This window comes from Ovis canadensis, chromosome 10, assembly GCF_042477335.2.
Source record: "Ovis canadensis isolate MfBH-ARS-UI-01 breed Bighorn chromosome 10, ARS-UI_OviCan_v2, whole genome shotgun sequence".
In the NCBI taxonomy this organism is placed as follows: domain Eukaryota; kingdom Metazoa; phylum Chordata; class Mammalia; order Artiodactyla; family Bovidae; genus Ovis; species Ovis canadensis.
In genome coordinates, this window is record NC_091254.1 from 29,877,932 (window position 1) to 29,898,925 (window position 20,994).

At 43.5% G+C, this 20,994-nt stretch overlaps 1 protein-coding gene and 2 non-coding genes across 3 annotated transcripts; all 3 read right to left on the reverse strand.

Annotated features, from left to right (window-relative positions):
- Nucleotides 1-2,034: 2,034 nt before the first annotated feature.
- On the reverse strand, nucleotides 2,035-2,164 carry LOC138447027 (small nucleolar RNA SNORA31). The gene has a single exon (XR_011259659.1). It is a non-coding gene; the product is annotated as a small nucleolar RNA SNORA31 (small nucleolar RNA).
- Nucleotides 2,165-2,387: 223 nt separating this feature from the next.
- Nucleotides 2,388-7,095, reverse strand: TPT1 (tumor protein, translationally-controlled 1). The gene is made up of 6 exons (XM_069601286.1): nucleotides 6,346-7,095; nucleotides 6,040-6,113; nucleotides 5,282-5,472; nucleotides 4,818-4,923; nucleotides 3,906-4,022; nucleotides 2,388-3,137 (listed from the first exon to the last, which is right to left on the reverse strand). The coding sequence occupies exons 1-6, from the start codon at nucleotides 6,512-6,514 to the stop codon at nucleotides 3,135-3,137; spliced, it is 660 nt and encodes a 219-aa protein (XP_069457387.1). The 5' UTR covers nucleotides 6,515-7,095; the 3' UTR covers nucleotides 2,388-3,134.
- On the reverse strand, nucleotides 3,207-3,336 carry LOC138447026 (small nucleolar RNA SNORA31). Its single transcript, XR_011259658.1, has one exon. It is a non-coding gene; the product is annotated as a small nucleolar RNA SNORA31 (small nucleolar RNA).
- Nucleotides 7,096-20,994: the final 13,899 nt, after the last annotated feature.

The following is a 20,994-nucleotide window of genomic DNA, read 5'->3' on the forward strand; positions in this document are numbered from 1 at the left end:
AATCTTTTAGTTGTGGCATTCGAACTCCCGTAAGATGTCTGGGCCACCGGGGAAGCCCACTATGTACAAGCTCTCAAAAAATAATTAGATTTGCTGGTAGTTGAAAACATGCCCTCACAGTAGCGGGAGACATCGCTTATGGGATCAAGTTCCCTGCCCAGGGATCGAATCCAGGCCCCTTGCATTGGGAGTGGAGTCTTAGCCACTGGACCAGAGAAGTCGCCTAATCAGACTTTAAGAAAATCACGTCTAATGGCTCAGATGAGTTACTTACATATCTATAGTGTAGGTAGATGCACACGTAATAAAAACATGTACTTCTTCGATTATTACCTCACAGGCAACGTGCTGCCTGAGTTTGCTTTCCTCTTGAGCCAATCTCAAGTTTTCTTCCCTACAACTGAAACCCCTGCCAAGTCTACCGCTCTGTCATCTTACTTGACCCATTTACAACACGTAACTCTGCAGACTTGCTTCCTAAAATGCTGTCCACGGGGCTTCCAGGCGGCCTCTCCCTTGGTTTTCCATCAAAGGCAATTCCCCCATAATCACTCTGTAGGTTCATCATGTTGAACTGGAGGGCTGAGTCCATCCCATCTAGGTGACCTCACTGTTTTAGCTTCAAATGTCATGCACTTGTCCCAGCAGACATCCTTCTAGATAACTTTGCTTTTAGGAAAGACGTACCTACACTAGTACCTGATTCCACAAATCGAACAAAATCCAGAGAATATTTCTTCTATAGAAAAAATAGGTCACAATTGAAAACAGCATTCAGCATTTCTTTTGCAATGAGCCCTCAATAGAGATAGCATGCACCCCAGAACCACACTCAGCATCTCTGTATCAAGCTGCCATAACTCTGAGATATGAGCATCTGTGCTTATCTCAATTTATTCTATGCATCCATTAAGATGCATCTGCCCTGAGTTTACTGCTTTGCTTGATACCATTTCTGCCAAGTTTTCATAGAAGGCCCTACTTGAGAGTGTGGGCAACCTGTATCTCTGGACAAATTCTCCAGCTCTCTTCCTGACTCACCTGAGTCAGCATCTCAGTCTAGCCTGTTCAGAACTGCACTCTTGATTTCCTGTATTGTCTTCCCTGTGTTCTAACTCCTCCTTCTTCCCTAACTCCTTTCTTCCAGGTGATCAGGACAAGACACTTGCCATCCCCCTTGTATCTATTCTTTCACCTCATTCAACACCTCAGCAAATCCTAACTTTGAATCACCTGTGCAATTACCACCTAAGCCACTCTCTCTCATATTATTCATCACTATTCTCTGCTTTTACCTGGCCACCCAGCACCCAAAATGACCCTTTAGATCAGATCACATCAGCCTTCCACACAAAGCCCTCTTGGGGCTTGTGTGGTTTCCTCTTTTCCCGTGCAGTTCCTTCTTTAGCTCAGGTCCTCCTGCTATCTTGGGTCCAGTATCCTGGCCACCTTGTCCCCTGAACCTGTCCACCACTCTACTTTAATTTGCTCTTGCCTGGCATGCTTTGCTCCCCAATACTGACATAATCTCCTTCCTTTTCAGCTTCCTTACTAGACAGTGACACAAAACACATGCCTTCTGACGTGTACAGGAAGTACCTACCACCTGTTATTCTGTTATCTTAACCCAGATGACACTAACTAGAAAACAATCCAAACTAAGCCTTCTTAGGCAACTACCTGGCCTCTCTTCACTTCCTAGTCTCTATATTGCTATTCCTGTCTTTCAGCCTTTTCCATGCACACTCACGCTGTCAGGCCACAGCTTATATTACTTCACCCACCACACCTGTCACCTTCATAGCACTGAGCCCTGCCTGAAAACTCTTTCCCGCTAGTACATTTCAGAGGCAAGTGGCCTCCTAGATCACTGGCACATTGTCTACACTGTTTACAGTAGAATGCTTAAAGTTGCCCTCAGCATGACTGCACTTTCCAATCATTTGGATTGTCACCAGGGGGCACTACCAACCTGAGGCTCTGCACCGTACCATGGACTCTTGGTGTCACCTGGTTGTAGGGTTCCAAGTTTTGCCCTGTGTTCCCCCATTCAATCTGGGCTGCCACAATCAGACAGGCAGAAAGCGCGAGGATGTTTTTCTTGCATCTGTAGTGGAAACCTTAGCAGACAGTAAACTGCTTCAGGTCTGTCAAATAGATGCATTTTCATGTTGATACCCACATCTTTTTACAGATAAAACAAGAGCATTTGCTTTTCTCTCTGCCCACCAACTACTCCACAGTCCATCTATCATTTCATCTTTTACAACAATGGCCTGTCAATCTTTCCTATCAAGGGCCATGTGGGTACCTCAAGGCTTGCAGGAGGCCCTTAGACCTGTCACTCATCTGTTCTAGCCATGTCAGAACCAGCCAATACCACCCAATACAGGGCATGGTAGTGCCCTAGTAAAACTGGACACAAACTTTATTTTTTTCATGTCCCATAAGCTACCATGAACCACTTTAAAAATGTAAGCACCACCTTAGCCACAAAACAGGTGGTGGGCGAGCCAGTCTGTCAACCCTGTTCCAAGAAGTTTGACAAAAGTATTCCAGATGTCTAGATTTCTCTAGAACTCAGCTCTAAAATAAGCTCGGACAGTACTTTGCTTCCAACTGTGTTAGTCTCTTTGTTCTTTTGTAAACGCCTCCGTCTGTAGGTGACGGAATGTGTAAGCGATCCACTTCGAATGCTGGCTGGCACGGCCGTGAGCATGGCCTCGAGCATGGCCTCTCCCTTTACTCCACACTCAGTCACTTCTGATTCTTGTATATTCCAAGTCCCGGAAGTGGTTTCACTGTAGACGTTATCTGAAGGTGCTTTCTAGTGGTAGGCTACAACCAGACTCTAGCTGCTCCAGGAAGGCTACAAGGATGGATTTAGATATGACATATTAAACTAAGAGGCATTCTTTCCAATGAGTTTAAATGTGTTTTATTTTTAGACAACCTACATGACACGTTTTCTCAAAAACAATGCCTCCGCTCCAAATAAATCAACGTTCAAAACAAATGAAGAGCTCGAGATGACATCAGTCCCATCTGTCTAAGTCCTGGTGTTGTGTGGATGAAAAGCAGTGGCCAGCCAGTTTTGACGACAGGTGATTGATCCAAAGTAACTGCCAACTTTGTTACTGGGAAAACAAGGAAGAGCCCATTAACACACCTTTCTGGCACGAAAGCATCTCACGTTTCTAAGCTTCAGATGTACTCCCCTATTCAATCCGAGCTGCCACACAGAGACAGACAGAAAGCGCGGGGATGTTGCTTTTGCATCCTAGTGCAAACCATAGGAACAACTGCAGACTGTTCAAGGTCTATCAGTGGATGCAGAACCATCCTTACCAAATCAGAGAAGTCATTCTGAGAAGGCCCACCCACCCTATTCCAACAAAAACCTCACACATTCTTTGACTAATCCCTTGGGCAAGACATCTGCACTGTCCTTTGACAGTCCTGGTCACTGCTGCCCCTGATCCTGTTTAGGGTAGATTGTTTTTGCACCAAGCAGCTTGTGGGATTTTAGCTTCCCAACCCGGGACTAAACCCCAGCCCTTGGCAGTGGCAGCCCAGAGTCCTAACCACTGGACCAACAGGGAATTCCCTAGTGTAGCCTTAAATTTATCTTACTCCCAATTTACATGGAAGCCGCTGAAAGCCAAGATAAATGAGTGGCTTCATTTCTCCTTTAGCAATTCCTTGCGCAGCAGACATTCATTTAATTTTACTAAAGCAACTGGCCATCGGGTCAGCAGCCTGCTCTAAATTCTATTTACTAAAAGCTAGTAACATCATGGCCTTTCCAACCAGCCCCCAATTATCACTAAGTGGTTTATTTGCTAAAAGGTTGTTAGTACCTCCATTTTTACATGACTGATTTCAACACACTTCTTTATACTTACACATTTTTCCATCTCTAAACCATCCTTAAAGAAAATCATATATGGGGTTACACCATCCTCACGGTAGTCCAGCAGAGCAACCATGCCATCTGGATTCATGTTTTCACCAATAAAGAACTTAGGAAGCAAACAAATACCCAGAATTAGATTATACAAGAATGCATTGGATCAAAACACACAATAAATCAAAGGATTCAGAACACCAATATCTAATCAAGGCACTGATTTAGTCAGCAACTAATGAGTTCTGATGAGGAGGAAAATGCTCACTAATCAAACTTCGGTTCATGCAAAGTACTAATAACCAAATGTTAAGAGTTCAGAGCAATCCAGGAAACCTGGATTGAGTTCAGAGCTCCCTGGAAACCTAACCCCACACATCTCAGTCTAAACCCTACAAACAAGGCTGTTTACATAGTCGAGCACAGAGAGCACAGGGCCACCAATGAGTAGAGCACATCACGTGAGAAGTCATCGTATGGCCAGAGGATGTGTGACAACTGGAACATCGAAACAGCCAGGCTGTGTCAGTAAAAGAAACGTCACCGGAGCTTCTCAACAGGACAAGCTCAGATCAGAAAGAGCGGCAGTGGCAACAAGACACACTGGTATTGTAAAAAGAAAACCAGAAGACTACTTCAGAGTACACAATTCCAAAGAACTGGGAAATGTTGAGTCGAGAATAAGATTTTGGAAGCAGAAGACAAGATCTGGAAACATGCTTGCTTAGGAGCAGAGAAGGCAACTCCCTACAGCCCAGACTGCTGAAATAAAATCTGTTAAGTATTTAAACTGCTCAAAACACAGAAAAATAACTCCAACTTAATTACATCAGAAGCTCATCAAGTAACTCATGTTTTGCTCAGGTACAATTATACAATCCTTTGATCCAAATATTTTAAAGTTATTTACCTGATAGTTTTTGAAATTAGCAAGGATGTGCTTGATTTGTTCTGCAGCCCCTGTCATAAAAGGTTTTACTCTTTCTGGTCTCTGTTCTTCAAGTTTCCCTTTGATTCTAAAACACATCGACACATGAATCAGTTCTGAGCAAAGTTTCCATTCAGTAAAAATTCCAAACTGAAACCAGCAAAATATCAGAGATTACTAACTCATAGGAGGGATGTTTTAAGACTGTTCCTAACTTTGAATTTCACCTCAGCTTATTCTGTACCAAAGGACTATTCTAAAAAAAAGTAAAACCACGCTGCACCCTCCAGTATTCTCCTATTTACAGAAAAGCAGCCCCCCTTCTGAGCTCTTCAATAGAAAAAAGCCTTTGACAAGCTCGCCTGCTGTTGAAAATCTCAAACGAAACCAACCCCTAAATCCTACAGGATTTTCAGACATCAATTGGGTGTGTCAGTATCACTTACGACTTCATGTAATCTTTGATGTACTTCTTGTAGGCTTCTTTTGTGAAGCTGGTTTCCTGCAAGTGATGGTTCATGACAATATCGACACCAGTGATTACTGTGCTTTCGGTACCTTCGCCCTCGGGGCCTTCAGCGGAGGCATTTCCACCAATGAGCGAGTCATCGATGTTACCCTCTGTCCTACTGACCATCTGCATTAAGAAAAAGTTTAGTCGCTAACACATCCTCGACCTTACCATAAACGCATTCAAGAATCTATGCTGGCAGCTCTTTCATCCGTCATCCCTCAACACTTAATTCTCGTTGAAAACCACGAACACTAGGAGGGGGGCGCGGAAATCTATGCCCTTCGTTCTCCTGAAACATCTCCGTTCAACAACTCTTCGTTGGCCCAAACAGCAAAGGGGTCATTTACAACACAGTGCAAGTTTTGCATGGGCTGTCGGGTTGCTGAGCAAAGAAAAACCGGGCAGACGCTAAAATGCTTGGGTCGCCCAAACAGGAGATAACCTGTCTGTCCCGGACCGCCTGGGAGGGAGGATGGGCGTCGAAGCGGCGGACCTATTTCCAGGCACAGCTCCGCCTCCAGTTTTCTAGAAAAACCCGAGCCCGGAAAGAGAGTCTCCTCCGCCAGGAGGCAACGGGGAGGATTGCACAACCTCGGGCGGGGGAGCGGCGGAAACCCGAGCCCGCCCGGCCTGGCCTCGCCTCCCCTCTGCGCCACGGCCCCGGCCCCGGCCCCCGCCCGGCCGACTCACCTTCCCCTCCACCTCCAGACACAGCCCGTCCGCGACCTCCCGGATCTTGTAGATGTCGGAGAACATCTCGTCATCTGCTCAGGGACACAGACCCGCCCGTCACGAGGCGCCCGCGGCCGGAGCGGGCGCCATTTCCCGCGCCGCGCCGCCCCTCCCCGGGCGCCCCGGGCCCCGGCGCGCGCCCCCAAGCAGCGCCCCTCCTCAGACCCACGACAGCGGCGGCGGCGGTGGCCGGCCCCCCGCCTCCACCCATATGCCGCCGCGTGCCCTGCGCGCCGTGTGAGGGGCAGTGCAGTCCCGACTCACGGCTGATGAGGTCCCGGTAGATGATCATGATGGCGACTGGAGGGAGGCGACAGCGGCGCTGGCTTAGCAGGAGCCCGGAGCTCAGAGCGAGCGCAGTGCGGCCAGAGCGGCGCTCGGGGGGAGGGGGGAGCGGGCGGAAAAGGCCGACTCTGCCGCTCCCCGACCTCATATAGAGGGCACGTCCCCCTACGTCATCGCGCGCAGCGCCTCCGGAAGCGCCGCGAGCGGTGACGCATCACGCAGGCTGCGCGAGGGGCGGGGCCGCAGCACGGGCCGTGGGGGGAGGGGAGGGGCGCATCCGGGGACTTGGCCCCGGGGTACAGGACCGCGCGTTCCCCACGGGCTCGCCGGGCGGCCCTGGGAAAGGGGAAGGCGGAGGAGGGGGTGGGGTGGAGGGAAAATTCCTGACGGCGCGAGGGAGAGGAATGGTAGGTGAGGAGCGCGCGGGAGAAGGGAGGAGGCAGGCGCTGCCCGGCCCTGAGTGGTGGAGGCGGCGCCTCAGGGTCGGCCCTGGTAGGTGCCAGGCCCGGGTGGGGCTTAGATGAAATCTCAAATTTCCGCCCCAGGCCTGGTGCCGCGCAAGCTCCCGCTGTTTCTGGGAACTGAAAGCGTCAGCTGCTGTGAAGGACTTTGCGTTTACGGAGGGTTCCCTTGACGATGAGGGCAGAGGACTTGGCTTGTGACCAGCCCCTGTGATCTCCGAGGACCTTAGAGAACTTTTCAGCGCTTGTCCCAGGGCTGCCCCACTTCGAGTTCCTGAATTCTTTTGTGGGGCGGAGCCAAGTCCGGTCTGTGGGACCCACCTCGGCCTGCCAGCCCCCTGGGAATGATCGTGGGGGGCGTAGAGTCTGGAAGGGGGCTTGAGAAGGAAGGAAGCTGTCAAGGAAGTTTGCACAGCTTTCCTGTTTCTCAGTTTGGTCGCATATGTGAAAGCTTGTGGTTTCTAAGGCAGGTAAAGAATATTCCTGTTCTGTTTTGCTCTTGGCCTAGAATTAAGTCCTTTGTTTGAAAAAAGGATGTATTGTCACTCCAAAGTGTAGTTGAAATACATTAATTTTAAAAATATAAATAAAGTGTAGTACAGATAATAACCCAGGAGCTAGAAGGTTAAACATACAGAGAAGGAGCTTTACACCTGCCCAAATTTTATTTGGACTTTAGACTCAGTTACTCGGTACTGAAAAAAAAAAAAAAAAAAACCGGTTTAGTGACATCTTTGGTTTAAAGGCAAATGGGTATGAAACCAGAGAGATTCTTCCATTCCACAAATACATTTGTGCTCTGCTGTGTCCCTAGCACAGAGGTCCCAATTTTGAACAAGTTAAATCCAGTTCAACCCTCACAGAAAATTTCATTCTGGTAAATAAAAAATCAGGCAGTTATAACAAACTTCCCCATATGCAACAATAAAGTATTCCACAGAACAAGGGAGGGTAACTGTTGTGAAAGAGTAGGGCAGGAGTCAGTGATGGAGGAGTCAAAATGAAAAGGAGCCGGGAAAAGGGATCCTCCCTGGAAGAAGGGGTCTGGGGCTACTGGACACCCCCAGGGGACCCTGTGGATACCTGAAAAAAGGCTAAAACTGGAATGAAGGGGATTTGAAAACACACTGAGGTCTTCTGATAAATGGTCCACTAAGGATCACGGAAACCCTGATTATTTCTGAGATGTGTGAATGGAACATTGTTATCCCAGGCATATCACAAGTTAATTATTTTCCTCAGCTTTAACTTTTCAAATTATTCAGAACCATTCCCATCACTCATACAGTACCATCAAACATTTTTCCCTCTACTCCTTTTCTGGTTTTATGTTCAATTACAAACTGCCCCCCGCCCCCAAGTTTTGTAAGACAGCCACAGAGAAAAAGAAAACTGAAGAGATTAGAATCAAAGCAGCCTAGCCTGAAATCTTGGGTTTATCTAGTGCTGGTCCTGTGGCTTTGGGAAAGTCAGACTCCCTAAGTCTGAGCATAGAATGCAATTTTTGTGAGTTAAAGAGTTTGGGGAAGTTAAATAAGATAATGAAAAATGACTAGCATCCTCAATAGGTTATCAGTAAATATTGGTTGACCTTGGGTGCATAATTCTTTCCAATTTTATTACTTTTCAAAATACTCCTGAAACTATTCCATTCAGTTCAGTTCAGTTCAGTCACTCAGTTGTGTCAGACTCTTTGCGACCCCATGAATTGCAGCACGCCAGGCCTCCCTGTCCATCTCCAACTCCCAGAGTTCACTCAGACTCACGTCCATCGAGTCTGTGATGCCATCCAGCCATCTCATGCTCAGTCGTCCCCTTCTCCTGCCCCCAATCACTCCCAGCATCAGAGTCTTTTCCAAGGAGTCAGCTCTTCCCATGAGGTGGCCAAAGTACTGGAGCTTCAGCTTCAGCATCATTCCTTCCAAAGAAATCCCAGGGTTGATCTCCTTCAGAATGGACTGGTTGGATCTCCTTGCAGCCCAAGGGACTGTCAAGAGTCTTCTCCAACACCACAGTTCAAAAGCATTAATTCTTCGGCGCTCAGCCTTCTTCACAGTCCAACTCTCACATCCATACATGACCACAGGAAAAACCATAGCCTTAACTAGACGGACCTTAGTCGGCAAAGTAATGTCTCTGCTTTTGAATATGCTATCTAGGTTGGTCATAACTTTTCTTCCAAGGAGTAAGCGTCTTTTAATTTCATGGCTGCAATCACCATCTGTAGTGATTTTGGAGCCCAAAAAGTAAAGTCTGACACTGTTTCCACTGTTTCCCCATCTATTTTCCATGAAGTAATGGGACCAGATGCCATGATCTTCGTTTTCTGCATGTTGAGCTTTAAGCCAACTTTTTTGCTCTCCTCTTTCACTTTGATCAAGAGGCTTTTTAGCTCCTCTTCACTTTCTGCCATAAGGGTGGTGTCATCTGCATATCTGAGGTTATTGAGATTTCTCCCAACAATCTTGATTCCAGCTTGTGTTTCTTCCAGCCCAGAGTTTCTCATGATGTACTCTGCATAGAAGTTAAATAAGCAGGGTGACAATATACAGCCTTGACATACTTCTTTTCCTATTTGGAACCAGTCTGTTGTTCCATGTCCAGTTCTAACTGTTGCTTCCTGACCTGCATACAGATTTCTCAAGAGGCAGGTCAGGTGGTCCTGTATTCCCATCTCTTTCAGAATTTTCTACAGTTTATTGTGATCTACACAGTCAAAGGCTTTGGCATAGTCAATAAAGCAGAAATAGATGTTTTTCTGGAACTCTCGTTTTTTTTTCATGATCCAGCGGATGTTGGCAATTTGATCTCTGGTTCCTCTACCTTTTCTAAAACCAGCTTGAACATCAGGGAGTTCACGGTTCACATATTGCTGAAGCCTGGCTTGGAGAATTTTGAGCATTACTTTACTAGCATGTGAGATGAGTGCAATTGTGCAGTAGTTTGAGCATTCTTTTGTGTTGCCTTTCTTTGGAATTGGAATGAAAACTGGCCTTTTCCAGTCCTGTGGCCACTGCTGAGTTTTCCAAATTTGCTGGCATATTGAGTGTAGCACTTTCACAGCATCATCTTTTAGGATTTGAAACAGCTCAACTGGAATTCCATCACCTCCACTAGCTTTGTTCATAGTGATGCTTTCTAAGGCCCAGTTGACTTCCCATTCCAAGATGTCTGGCTCTAGATTAGTGATCACATCATCATGATTATCTGGGTCGTGAAGATCTTTTTTGTACAGTTCTTCTGTGTATTCTTGCCACCTCTTCTTAATATCTTCTGCTTCTGTTAGGTCCATACCATTTCTGTCCTTTATTGACCCCATCTTTGCATGAAATGTTCCCTTGGTATCTCTAATTTTCTTGAAGAGATCTCTAGTCTTTCCCATTCTGTTGTTTTCCTCTATTTCTTTGCATTGATCGCTGAGGAAGGCTTTCTTATCTCTTCTTGCTATTCTTTGGAACTCTGCGTTCAGATGCTTATATCTTTCCTTTTCTCCTTTGCTTTTCACCTCTCTTCTTTTCACAGCTATTTGTAAGGCCTCCCCAGATAGCCATTTTGCTTTTTCACATTTCTTTTCAATGGGGATGGTCTTGATCCCTGTCTCCTGTACAGTGTCACGAACCTCATTCCATAGTTCATCAGGCACTCTTATCTATCAGATCTAGGCCCTTAAATCTATTTCTCACTTCCACAGTATAATCATAAGGGATTTGATTTAAGTCACACCTGAATGGTCTAGCGGTTTTCCCTACTTTCTTCAATTTCAGTCTGAATTTGGTAATAAGGAGTTCATGATCTGAGCCACAGTCAGCTCCTGGTCTTGTTTTTGACTGTATAGAGCTTCTCCATCTTTGGCTGCAAAGAATATAATCAATCTGATTTCGGTGTTGACCATCTGGTGAAGTCCATGTGTAGAGTCTTCTCTTGTGTTGTTGGATTAACCCTATTTTATTTGGAAATATTTGGAGGATTTAGACATTGTATATTGTACTAAAAGGATTTCTAGGTGACTCTGGTCAAGAATCTGCCTGCCATTGCAGGAGACACAGATTAGATTCCTGAGTTGGGAAGATCCCCTGGAGCAAGAAATGGCAACCCACTCCAGTATTTTTGCTGGAAAAATCCTAGGGATAGCAAAATCCCTGGCAGTCCTCAGGGTTGCAAAGAGTCTGACACTGCTGAGCGACTTAGCACACATACTGAGACTGTGCTAAAGACAGTCTTCTATTAACTCACAACAGTCATAGTGGATTCCTGAAAGAATTCAACTTGTGTCCATAAAAGATTTCAATCTCAGGGTCATATTTGGTAGGTAATGATAATTCTGTGACTAGATAATTCTAAAAAATAAAATCTTTTGAAAATCCGATTTAAATTTCAGAATATTTTTTAAACTCCATCTTATGGTCTACAAAATCTATGTTGTACCTTGAAAATACCTGCTTAGAACACCAATGATACCAATAGTTTCGAGATTAGGCACCACTTACAAGCCACTGACAAAACTGTGAGGATTTGAGTTTTATTCCAGCTAATTGGCTTTTACTTAGGCATCATTTGAATGTTTTTATTACATTTCATTCCTTAAAGCGGTGATTTCTAACAAATCTAAGATTGTCCCAAATTGTATAGTTTGGCATCTCTTACAATTAAAGAGGTTTCAAAGACAATGTCTTTTGATATCTTTACACAAGTACTCACATGAAAAAAGCAGCTCATGGGGTCCTCATTTTTTAGCTAGGGATTGACTACATGGCTTAAGCACATAAGAGTTTATTCTTTCTTATTAAAAAAAAAAAATCAACGGTATTGACAAAAAAAAAAAAAAAAGCAGAACCTGAAAGCTACAAATTAGGTTTTACTTGGCTAACTAAACTGAGAACTTAAGCCTGGGACACAACCTCTCATATAGCTCTGACAGTCTGCTCCAAAGAAGTAAGGGAGGAGGCAGGATCAGTTCAGTTCAGTCACTCAGTTGTGTCCAATTCTTTGCAACCCCATGGCCTGCAGGCTTCCCTGTCCATCACCAACTCCTGGAGTTTGCTCAAACTCATGTCCATCGAGTTGGTAATGCCGTTGAACCATCTCATTCTCCTGGCATTTCATGTGATGTATTCTGCATACAAGTTAAATAAGCAGGAGCCAGGCAATGGCAGCAGCAGCCCACTCCAGTACTCTTGCCTGGAGAATCCCATGGATGGAGGAGCCTGGTGGGCTGCAGTCCATGGGGTCGCTAAGAGTCAGACATGACTGAGCGACTTCACTTTGACTTTTCACTCTCATGCATTGGAGAAGGAAATGGCAACCCACTCCAGTATTCTTGCCTGGAGAATCCCAGGGACAGGGAGCCTGGTGGGCTGCCGTCTATGGGGTCGCACAGAGTCAGACACGACTGAAGTGACTTAGCTGCAGGATAGGTAGCAGTTCTTACAACAAAGACCAGGTAGTGGGAATATCAAGAGATTAGTGTTAGCTAAAGATAACCAAGTATCTCAAGGAAAGTGGAGCTTTTCTTTTTATGGGAAAGCTCACATTCCCCTTCTCCTCCTGCCTTCAATCTTTCCCAGCATCAGGATCTTTTCCAATGAGTCAGTTCTTCCCATCAGGTGGCCAAAGTATTGGAGCTTCTGCTTCAGCATCAGACCTTCCAATGAATATTCAGGACTGATTTCCTTTAGGATTGACTGATTTGGTCTTCTTAAAGTCCAAGGGACTCTCAAGAGTCTTCTCCAACACCACAATTCAAAAGCATTATTCTTTGGCACTCATCCTTCTTTGTAGTCCAACTCTCACATTTGTACATGACGACTGGGAAAACCATAACTTTGAGTAGATGAACCTTTGTCAGCAAAGTAATGTCTCTGCTTTTAAATATGTGGTCTAGGTTGGTCATAGCTTTTCTTCCAAGGAGCCAGCGTCTTTTAATTTCATGACTGCAGTCACCATCTGCAGTGATTTTGGAGCCCAAGAAAATAAAGTCTGACACTGTTTCCACTGTTTCCCTATCTACTTCCCATGAAGTGATGGGACCAGATGCCATGATCTTCATTTTCTGAATGTTGAGCTTTAAGCCAACTTTTTCACTCTCCACTTTCACTTTCATCAAGAGGCTTTTTAGTTCCTCTTCACTTTCTGCCATAAGGGTGGTGTCATCTGCCTATCTGAGATTATTGATACTTCTCCTGGCAGCCTTGATTCCAGCTTGTGCTTCATCCAGCCTTGCATTTCACGTGATGTACTCTGCATATAAGTTAAATAAGCAGGAGCCAGGGTAGATAGGAGTTCTTACAACAAAGACCAGGTAGATTAATGTTAGCTAAAGATAACCAAGTATCTGAAGTTAAGGCAAGGAGCTTTTCTTTGTATGGGAAGATGCCAGAGTCTGGGTTCACTGAAATCATTCCTTTGTTACATACCTCAGCTATCTGGGGCCGGTCTCCTGATTTCTCATCCTGAGTCTCCACGGGGTATATCATTGGGTGGGGCGGTGGTGGGGAGGCGGGATGGTGCTGCTGCTGCAGTGGCTGAGGGCTTGACAGCTGTTTGTCTCCATTCTGAGTTCACTCCAGGTTCACTGTGCAAGGTGGCTGTAGTGGCTTGAGGACTTCAGCATCCTTTGATTACTGATGTGGCAGGCAACATTTTTTCATTGTTGAGGGGTGCAGTCAGACTGAAATTATGAAGCCGTGGTGTCTTCATAGGCATCGCAGACCCAGGCTCTTCCTTTCTTCTCCATCATCCGTATGGTCTATAATAGGTGCTGGAACTCCAGCCATCACATCCGTCTTGCAAGCAGCTGGTAGAGAGGAATGGACACAGGAGTACATCCTAGCTTATGTTTCTTTGCTTTAGGGCGGAACTGTCCAAAAGAACTTGATGTGACAATGGAAATGTTCTGTATCTGCTGTGTCCAACACCACAGCCACCAGACCGCAAGTGCGCTTGAACTGTGGCTTGTGTGACTGTGCAACCGAATGTTTACTTCTGTTTCACCTTAATTAATTTGAGTGTAAGTATCCATGGCTAGTAACTTTATTGGGCCACAGAGTCCTATAATGAAAGCTCTGTGAGGTGGGGGACATCATTTTGCTAACCCCAGCTCTCAGAACAGAGTCTCCCTTGATAATTCTTGATGAATGAATGGATGAGATGAAGCTTTCTTCATTTCTCTCTCTTTTTATAAATCATTTGTTTATTTTTGGCTGTGCTGGGTCTTCGTGGCTGTGCACAGGCTTTGTCTAGTTGCAGCGATCGGGGCCTACTCTCTAGTTTTGGTTCATGGGCTTCTCGTTGCAATGGCTCTCCTCATGGGGAAGTGTCAGCCCTAGGTGTGTGGGCTTCGGTAGTTGTGGCGTGCAGGCTCAGTAGCTGTAGCTCACAGGCTCGGTTATTTGTGGTGCACGGGCTTAGTTGCTCCACAGCATATGGCACCAGGGATGGAACCAATATCCCCTGCATTGCAGGGCGGATTCTTCACCACTGGACCACCAGGGAAACCCTTCTTCATTTCTCTTAATTAGATTACGGCTAATTCTATTTCAGTTAATTAATTGGATTTTGCATATGTCCAAAACCTGGTATCACAGTGCTTTTCAAACTGAGAATTGAGAAACAATTTAGTGAGTAGTGACCAACTTTATTAAAAATGAAATAAGATACAAAAGAAAATAGAATCACACGTAGTAAAGATGAGCATTGTTTCATGGAACTTTTGTTTTAAATTTATACGCGTGTATATGTATTGGATCTCAACATAAGATGTATTTTTTCATGTGGGTCTAGGCCCAAGAGGTTTGAAATCCTTTGATTTAGGCAAATTTTCTCTTCAGATATATTTCTTGGCAGCATCAACTGTGCAGTTTTAGTGGTACGTGTCCCAAGATTTGGTGAACACTTATTTTTGACTCTGGCACCCTTTTGGACAGGGATCTTGTCGCCTTCTGTTTTGTGAGACTCCTTATGCTTAACAGGAGAATATTAACGCCAGCTCCTAGCAACATCTAGGCCTAGCTGAGAGTACAGATTCCTGTCCTCTTAAGTGAAAGCAAGTGACATAACTAGTGTAACTTCTATTGTTTTGGGGTTTTTTTTTTTTAACTTTTTATTTTGTGTTGGAGTACAGTCGATTAACAATGTTGTGATAGTTTCAGGTGAACAGCAAAGGGACTCGGCCATAATCCATTGGTGTTTTTGATGAATGTAAAATGATCACTAAAATTTAAGATCGTTTTAGGCATTTGGATATTTCTTTTTGCTTTGAAAAATAGAACTTTGTTCTGATTATAAAAATAATAATACACATTATAGAGTATTTATAAACCACAGAAGAAGCCACCTATAGCTATTAGTGACATGTTAATATTCTCAGTTTATAGATTTATAAAAAGAGGGGGTTGGTTGGGTGGGATCCTACTGATGTTAAAGCAACTTCTCTATCAGACTTAGGGCATAAGTCTCTTTTGTTTTAGGCTTGCTCTAAGAGAAGAGTTCTGTTAACAAGCCAATTCAAAGACCTCTTGGTTGAAACTACTTTTAATTATATTTAGGCTGGATTTTTGAAAATATCTAGTAAAACATTATTGGGCTAATCAGTAAGCTAACTGGGTAACTCCAACTTTCCCATTCTTAATCTCTCTTAGGTCTATCAGAAAATTGTTCAAGTATTTTTTATTTATTATGAATATTCCCTCATATCAGTAGCTATTTATCTAAAATGTCATCTAAAATTATTATAAATAGTCCAACTGATGAATGTACTATATTTTAAAATTATACATCTACAAATTGGAAAACATGGAGATGCACAAAGAATTTTTAAAAATATATGTTCAGGTACCCACACAACCACAATGAATAGTGGCTAACAGTTTTCATATTTACTTAAAGATTTTTTTAAAAAATATTACAGGTAAACTGAAGTCTTCTTTATCCACCTTTATCTCATTCCAGAGGTTTATCCACCCTCCTCACTGATACCCGTTCAGGTAAAAACATCATCCATATCCACATTTCTGTAAGAAAGGGATTAAACAGAAATTGGAGGGTCTACTCCTTCCGTCTAGGGCCTGACTCAGCAGTTGCACAAGTCACTTCTTTTGTCTTTTTTCCAGAACCTGATCACAGAACACTCAGCTCCCAGAGTGATCAGGAAATATATTCTTCACACTGGTTGGGAAATTGATAAGGAGCTGAAAGAATAAGCAGTCTCAGTCATAGCCGTGTTGGCATTTCTGTGTTTGGTGGCATGAGCGTGTACTCAGTCACCTCTTTGCGGCCCCGTGGACTATAGCCCACCAGGCTCCTCTGTCCATGGGAATTTTTAGGCGAGAATACTGGAGTGGGTTGTCATTTCCTCCTGGGAGTGGAAGGAGGATATAGAGCACAGAATAACGTCAGAGGAATATTTAATGGCTGTGAAACAGTGGCTGACTTTTCCCTCGGTTTCTCCATCTTGCCTCACAGATGTGTAAGCCCTTTTTCATTATGAATGAATGAATGAACATGAACAAATCAGTAGTAGAGTTTTTTCCATACTTACTTTCGTCTCCCTTCCAGAGTACTAATTTGTTGGCCATCTTACTCTTCTTCTCTACATGATCTTTCCTTGCCTGGTGCATCCGGCCTGTCTGCCCACCCCTTCCCATCATAGTCATGGAATTCAGTACTTAGTAGGAAACCCAATACAATTTTAGAAGGTCAAAGAAAATTTAGGATTTTAAAATAAAGGGCCTGAATGCAGTAAAATCTCATCGTTAGGACAAATCATGTTACAAAGTAGTAGGATCACTATCCCCTCTAGGAAATGAATATATACCTGTTTGCATAAATATAACAATTTTTCAGATGTTTCATATTAAATTACTAATAGTGATTACTATGGAGACCGTGGTTGGAGTTAATGTAGAGAAGAGTTAGAGTTTTATTTTTAATTTTATACCCAGTAGTACTGTTAGAATCTTTAACACGTGTATGTTTACTTTTACAATTAAAATATTATAGTGCAGTGCTTCCCAAACTTTGGGAGTTTATATACTAAGAACATTTACAAGGGATTCCTGGTGGTCCAGTGGTTAGGACTCTTTCTCTGCTGTGGCCTAGGTTCAACCCCTGGGCTGCATGGCACTGCCAAAAAAAAAAAAATTTTCCAAGAAATTTGAATCTCAATATAAGTTTGTCAATAAAACCATTAAAAATATAACCATGACCGTGGCCTGTGATTGCCATTTCCTAAATGAAAGGGCATAATCTCTAAGTAATGGGTAATCCTCTAAACTGAATACATTTAATTCTGTGAAAAATTCGTTACATTGTCCTTATTTTTCTCATTTTTGCTTTGGATCTTTTAAAACCTTTTTCCTCTGGGTTTCTTCCTGTATTTTTATACTTGGCACAGATAGGGTGAGTGACTTGCTCAGGGACACACAGCCAGGGGATAGCAGAGGGGAGGAACCCAGGTTTATGGGCTTCTGACTCTCCAGGGGTTCCTTTTGGTTGAATAAGTGAATGAATACAGCCAGATACGTGGAATTCTGACATCAGCATTCAAGCTTCTTTCGAATGAATTAACCCAACACTTATGTTTAGGATATGAGCAACAATGAAAAAAAAGTGAAAATCCAGAAGAGGATGTTTTGGAGGCAGTATTTAATTGATCTAAATCGTTTTTGAAGTTTTTTGCAGAGTTGAGACAAACAGGGAAGAAAACAATAGTAGACCTCTTCATTAAGCTCTTGGCATGGCAACAGTAATCTTTCAAGACTGCCTTAGATGGAGTCACTGGAATGTTAACAATGAAAAGAATTTTTTCTTTAGAGTTCTTAGAGCATACTAAGGCATAGTAATTTATGACTGCTTTTAGAGCAGTTCTATTTGAAATATCAAGATATGTAAAAATGTAGTCAGAAGCCCAAGAATTAAAATTATAGAAATATATATAGCCCTATATATGATATAAATAAATAAATAATCTATAATTTAAATATGTAAACTGAAATATAAAATATGAATGTATGTAACATAAAATAGAAATATTATAAAAATAAATATGTATGTTTCTATCCATATATTTCATATACAATATAAACATTTATAGAACATAAATGAACGTGAATAGGTAATTTTTTATGGGACCATTTTTGGCCTACCCTGTATTGTGGATCCTTTAGTATAGACAGAGATGTTAGAGGTGTTGCTACCATTCTCAAAAACTGTCCCAAAATGACAAGAATTAGGTTTCTAACAAACAGCTTTATGGTGATGAGGAAATCATCACACATGCTAGTAAAGTCATGCTCAAAATTCTCCAAGCCAGGCTTCAACAATACGAGACTCATGAACTTCTAGATGTTCAAGCTGGTTTTAGAAAAGGTAGAGGAACCAGAGATCAAATTGCCAACATCCGCTGGGTCATTGAAAAAGCAAGAGAGTTCCATAAAACATCTATTTCTACTTTATTGACCATGCCAAAGCCTTTGACTGTGTAGATCACAATAAACTGTGGAAAATTCTGAAAGAGATGGGAATACCAGACCACCTGACCTGCCTCTTGAGAAATCTATATGCACGTCAAGAAGCAACAGTTGGAACTAGAAATGGAACAACAGACTGGTTCCAAATAGGAAAAGGAGTACGTCAAGGCTGTATATTGTCACCCAGCTTATTTAACTTCTATGCAGGGTACATCATGAGAAACGCTGGGCTGGAAGAAGCACAAGCTGAAATCAAGATTGCCAGGAAAAATACCAATAACCTCAGATATGCAGATGACACCACCCTTGTGGCAGAAAGTGAAGAAGAACTAAAGAGTCTCTTGATGAAAGTGAAAGAGGAGAGTGAAAAAGTTGGCTTAAAGCTCAACATTCAGAAAACGAAGATCATGGCATCTGGTCCCATCACTTTATGGGAAATAGATGGGGAAACAATGGAAACAGTGTCAGACTTTATTTTCTTGGGCTCCAAAATCACTGCAAATGGTGATTGCAGCCATGATATTAAAAGACACTCCTTGGAAGAAAAGCTATGACCAACCTAGGCAGCATGTTAAGAAGCAGAGACATTACTTTGCCAACAAAGGTCCATCTAGTCAAGGCTATGGTTTTTCCAGTGGTCATGTATGGATGTGAGAGTTGGACTGTGAAGAAAGCTGAGTGCTAAAGAATTGATGCTTTTGAACTGTGATGTTGGAGAAAACTCTTGAGAGTCCATTGGACTGCAAGGAGATCCAACCAGTCCATCCTAAAGGAAATCAGTCCTGGGTGTTCATTGGAAGGACTGATGTTGAAGCTGAAACTCCAATACTTTGGTGACTTGATGCAAAGAACTGACTCCTTTGAAAAGCCCCTGATGCTGGGAAAGATTGAGGGCAGGAGGAGAAGGGGACGACAGAGGATAAGATGGTTGGCTGGCATCACTGAGTCAATGGGAATGAGTTTGAGTAAACTTGGGGAGTTGGTGACAGACAGGGAGGCCTGGCGTGCTGCAGTCTGTGGGGTCGCAAAGAATCAGACATGACTGAGCTACTGAACTGAACTGAACTGATGAGGAACTGTACTTTCAAGTAGTTTTTTTAATCACCATTCTGGGGAGATGTCTCAGGAAAACAGCCTTGTGTTCCTCTTTACCCTTACACACAGTACTTCTGACACCAGCTGTGTCATTTTTTTTCCATGACAACCAATTCTCCGACACCAGCTGGATGTGCAGCAATTCAGTTCAGTTCTGACACTAACGACCAGATCCCATGTTAAGGGCTCAGGACCACAAGACTCAGATGCACACCCCCGCCTTCAGTTGCCTGTTGTAAGCAGTAGGTCTCCAGGTTACCCAAAGCTTCTGTGCAACTTGACTGCTCATCAAAGCTTCCCTACAAAGGACCACAAATGATCTGCTCCTTGGATTCAATCATTTGTGAGAACAGCTCATAAAACGCAGAAGTTTACTTAATTCTTGCTGATTTACCTACTCTCAAGAAAAGTCTGAGACGTCATTGCATCTACACTGCAATGAAGCTCTCTAATTAGTAGTAGTAGCAACTGGTTGATATAGGATATCCCAGTCTTACTCTCTGGCTGAACTAGCCTTCAGTTGGGAACCTGTGGTCATTTGTTAAACACTAGAGCCTGTGGGCTGTAAAACAGTGGTTTTCATCCCTGGCTGTACATTAGAACTGCTTGGAAAACTTTTTAAAAATCTCAGCGCCCAGGCTATTCTCCAGATCAATGAAATTCGGTTCTTTGTGAGAGGGACACAGGCATCAGAATTTTTTTTTTTTTTGCTGTGCCTTATGGCTTGGCGGGATCTTAGTTCCCCAACCAGGGAGTGAAACCGTGCCCTCTGCAGTAGAAGCGTGGTGTCTTAACCACTGGATCGCCAGGGAATTCCCTGAAGAGATTTTAATAAGGATTTTTCAAAATAATAGTCAAGAGAAGCAATTTGATTCCTTTTAAAAGTGCGAGTGCCTGATAAAGGAAGCCAGAAAGAGAAAACAGCTAAGTGGTTTGGGGGCGTGCTGTCTACAACGTGACTATCCTGACCCCTCAGAGGAGAATTGCTCAACAGTCAGCTTGGGGGGGCCGAGCCAACTTGGGAGGGCTGAATGATGAGAAAGACTGTGGGAAATGCCTCACTCTTCTCTGTCTCCGAAAAAGAAGCTGCTAACTGTTTATACAAATTAAAGGCACAGTTGGGCTCAGATGGTCACTTTCTCCCCTGGGCTTCCGCGGCCACCGTGTTTAAATCTGTCATCTCTGATCTCTTGGAAACCCCCATTCTTCTGTTCTCTCTGATTTTCCTCTGTAACATTTATCAATAACCAACATACTGTTTATTTTATTTATTTTTAATTTAAATTTATTTATTTTTAATTGGAGGATAGTTGCTTTACAATATTGTATTGGTTGCTGCCATACATAGACATGAATCAGTCATAGGTATCTGTATGTCTCCTCCGTCTTGAACCTCCCTCCCACCTCCCATTTTATTCATTTTTTTATCTTCTGCCTCCCTTCAAGACACCGGAGAGGTAGAGATTGCCCTTTTTGGTCATGGATATATCCCCAGTGCCTGGAACAGTGCCTTGTAGACAACCAGTCAATAATTGTTCAAAGAATGGACCTCAGATCAAGACCACTAATAGTGGGACTTCCCTGCTGGTCCAGTGGCTAAGACTCTG

Coding starts and splice junctions, on each gene's coding strand:
- TPT1 (XM_069601286.1), bottom strand. CDS start 6,514: ATGAGGTCGGGGAGCGGCAGAGTCGGCCTTTTCCGCCCGCTCCCCCCT. Junction 4,924..5,281: donor ATCAAAGATTACATGAAGTC/GTAAGTGATACT, acceptor GATGTGTTTTAG/AATCAAAGGGAAACTTGAAG. Junction 4,023..4,817: donor CTAATTTCAAAAACTATCAG/GTAAATAACTTT, acceptor TTGCTTCCTAAG/TTCTTTATTGGTGAAAACAT.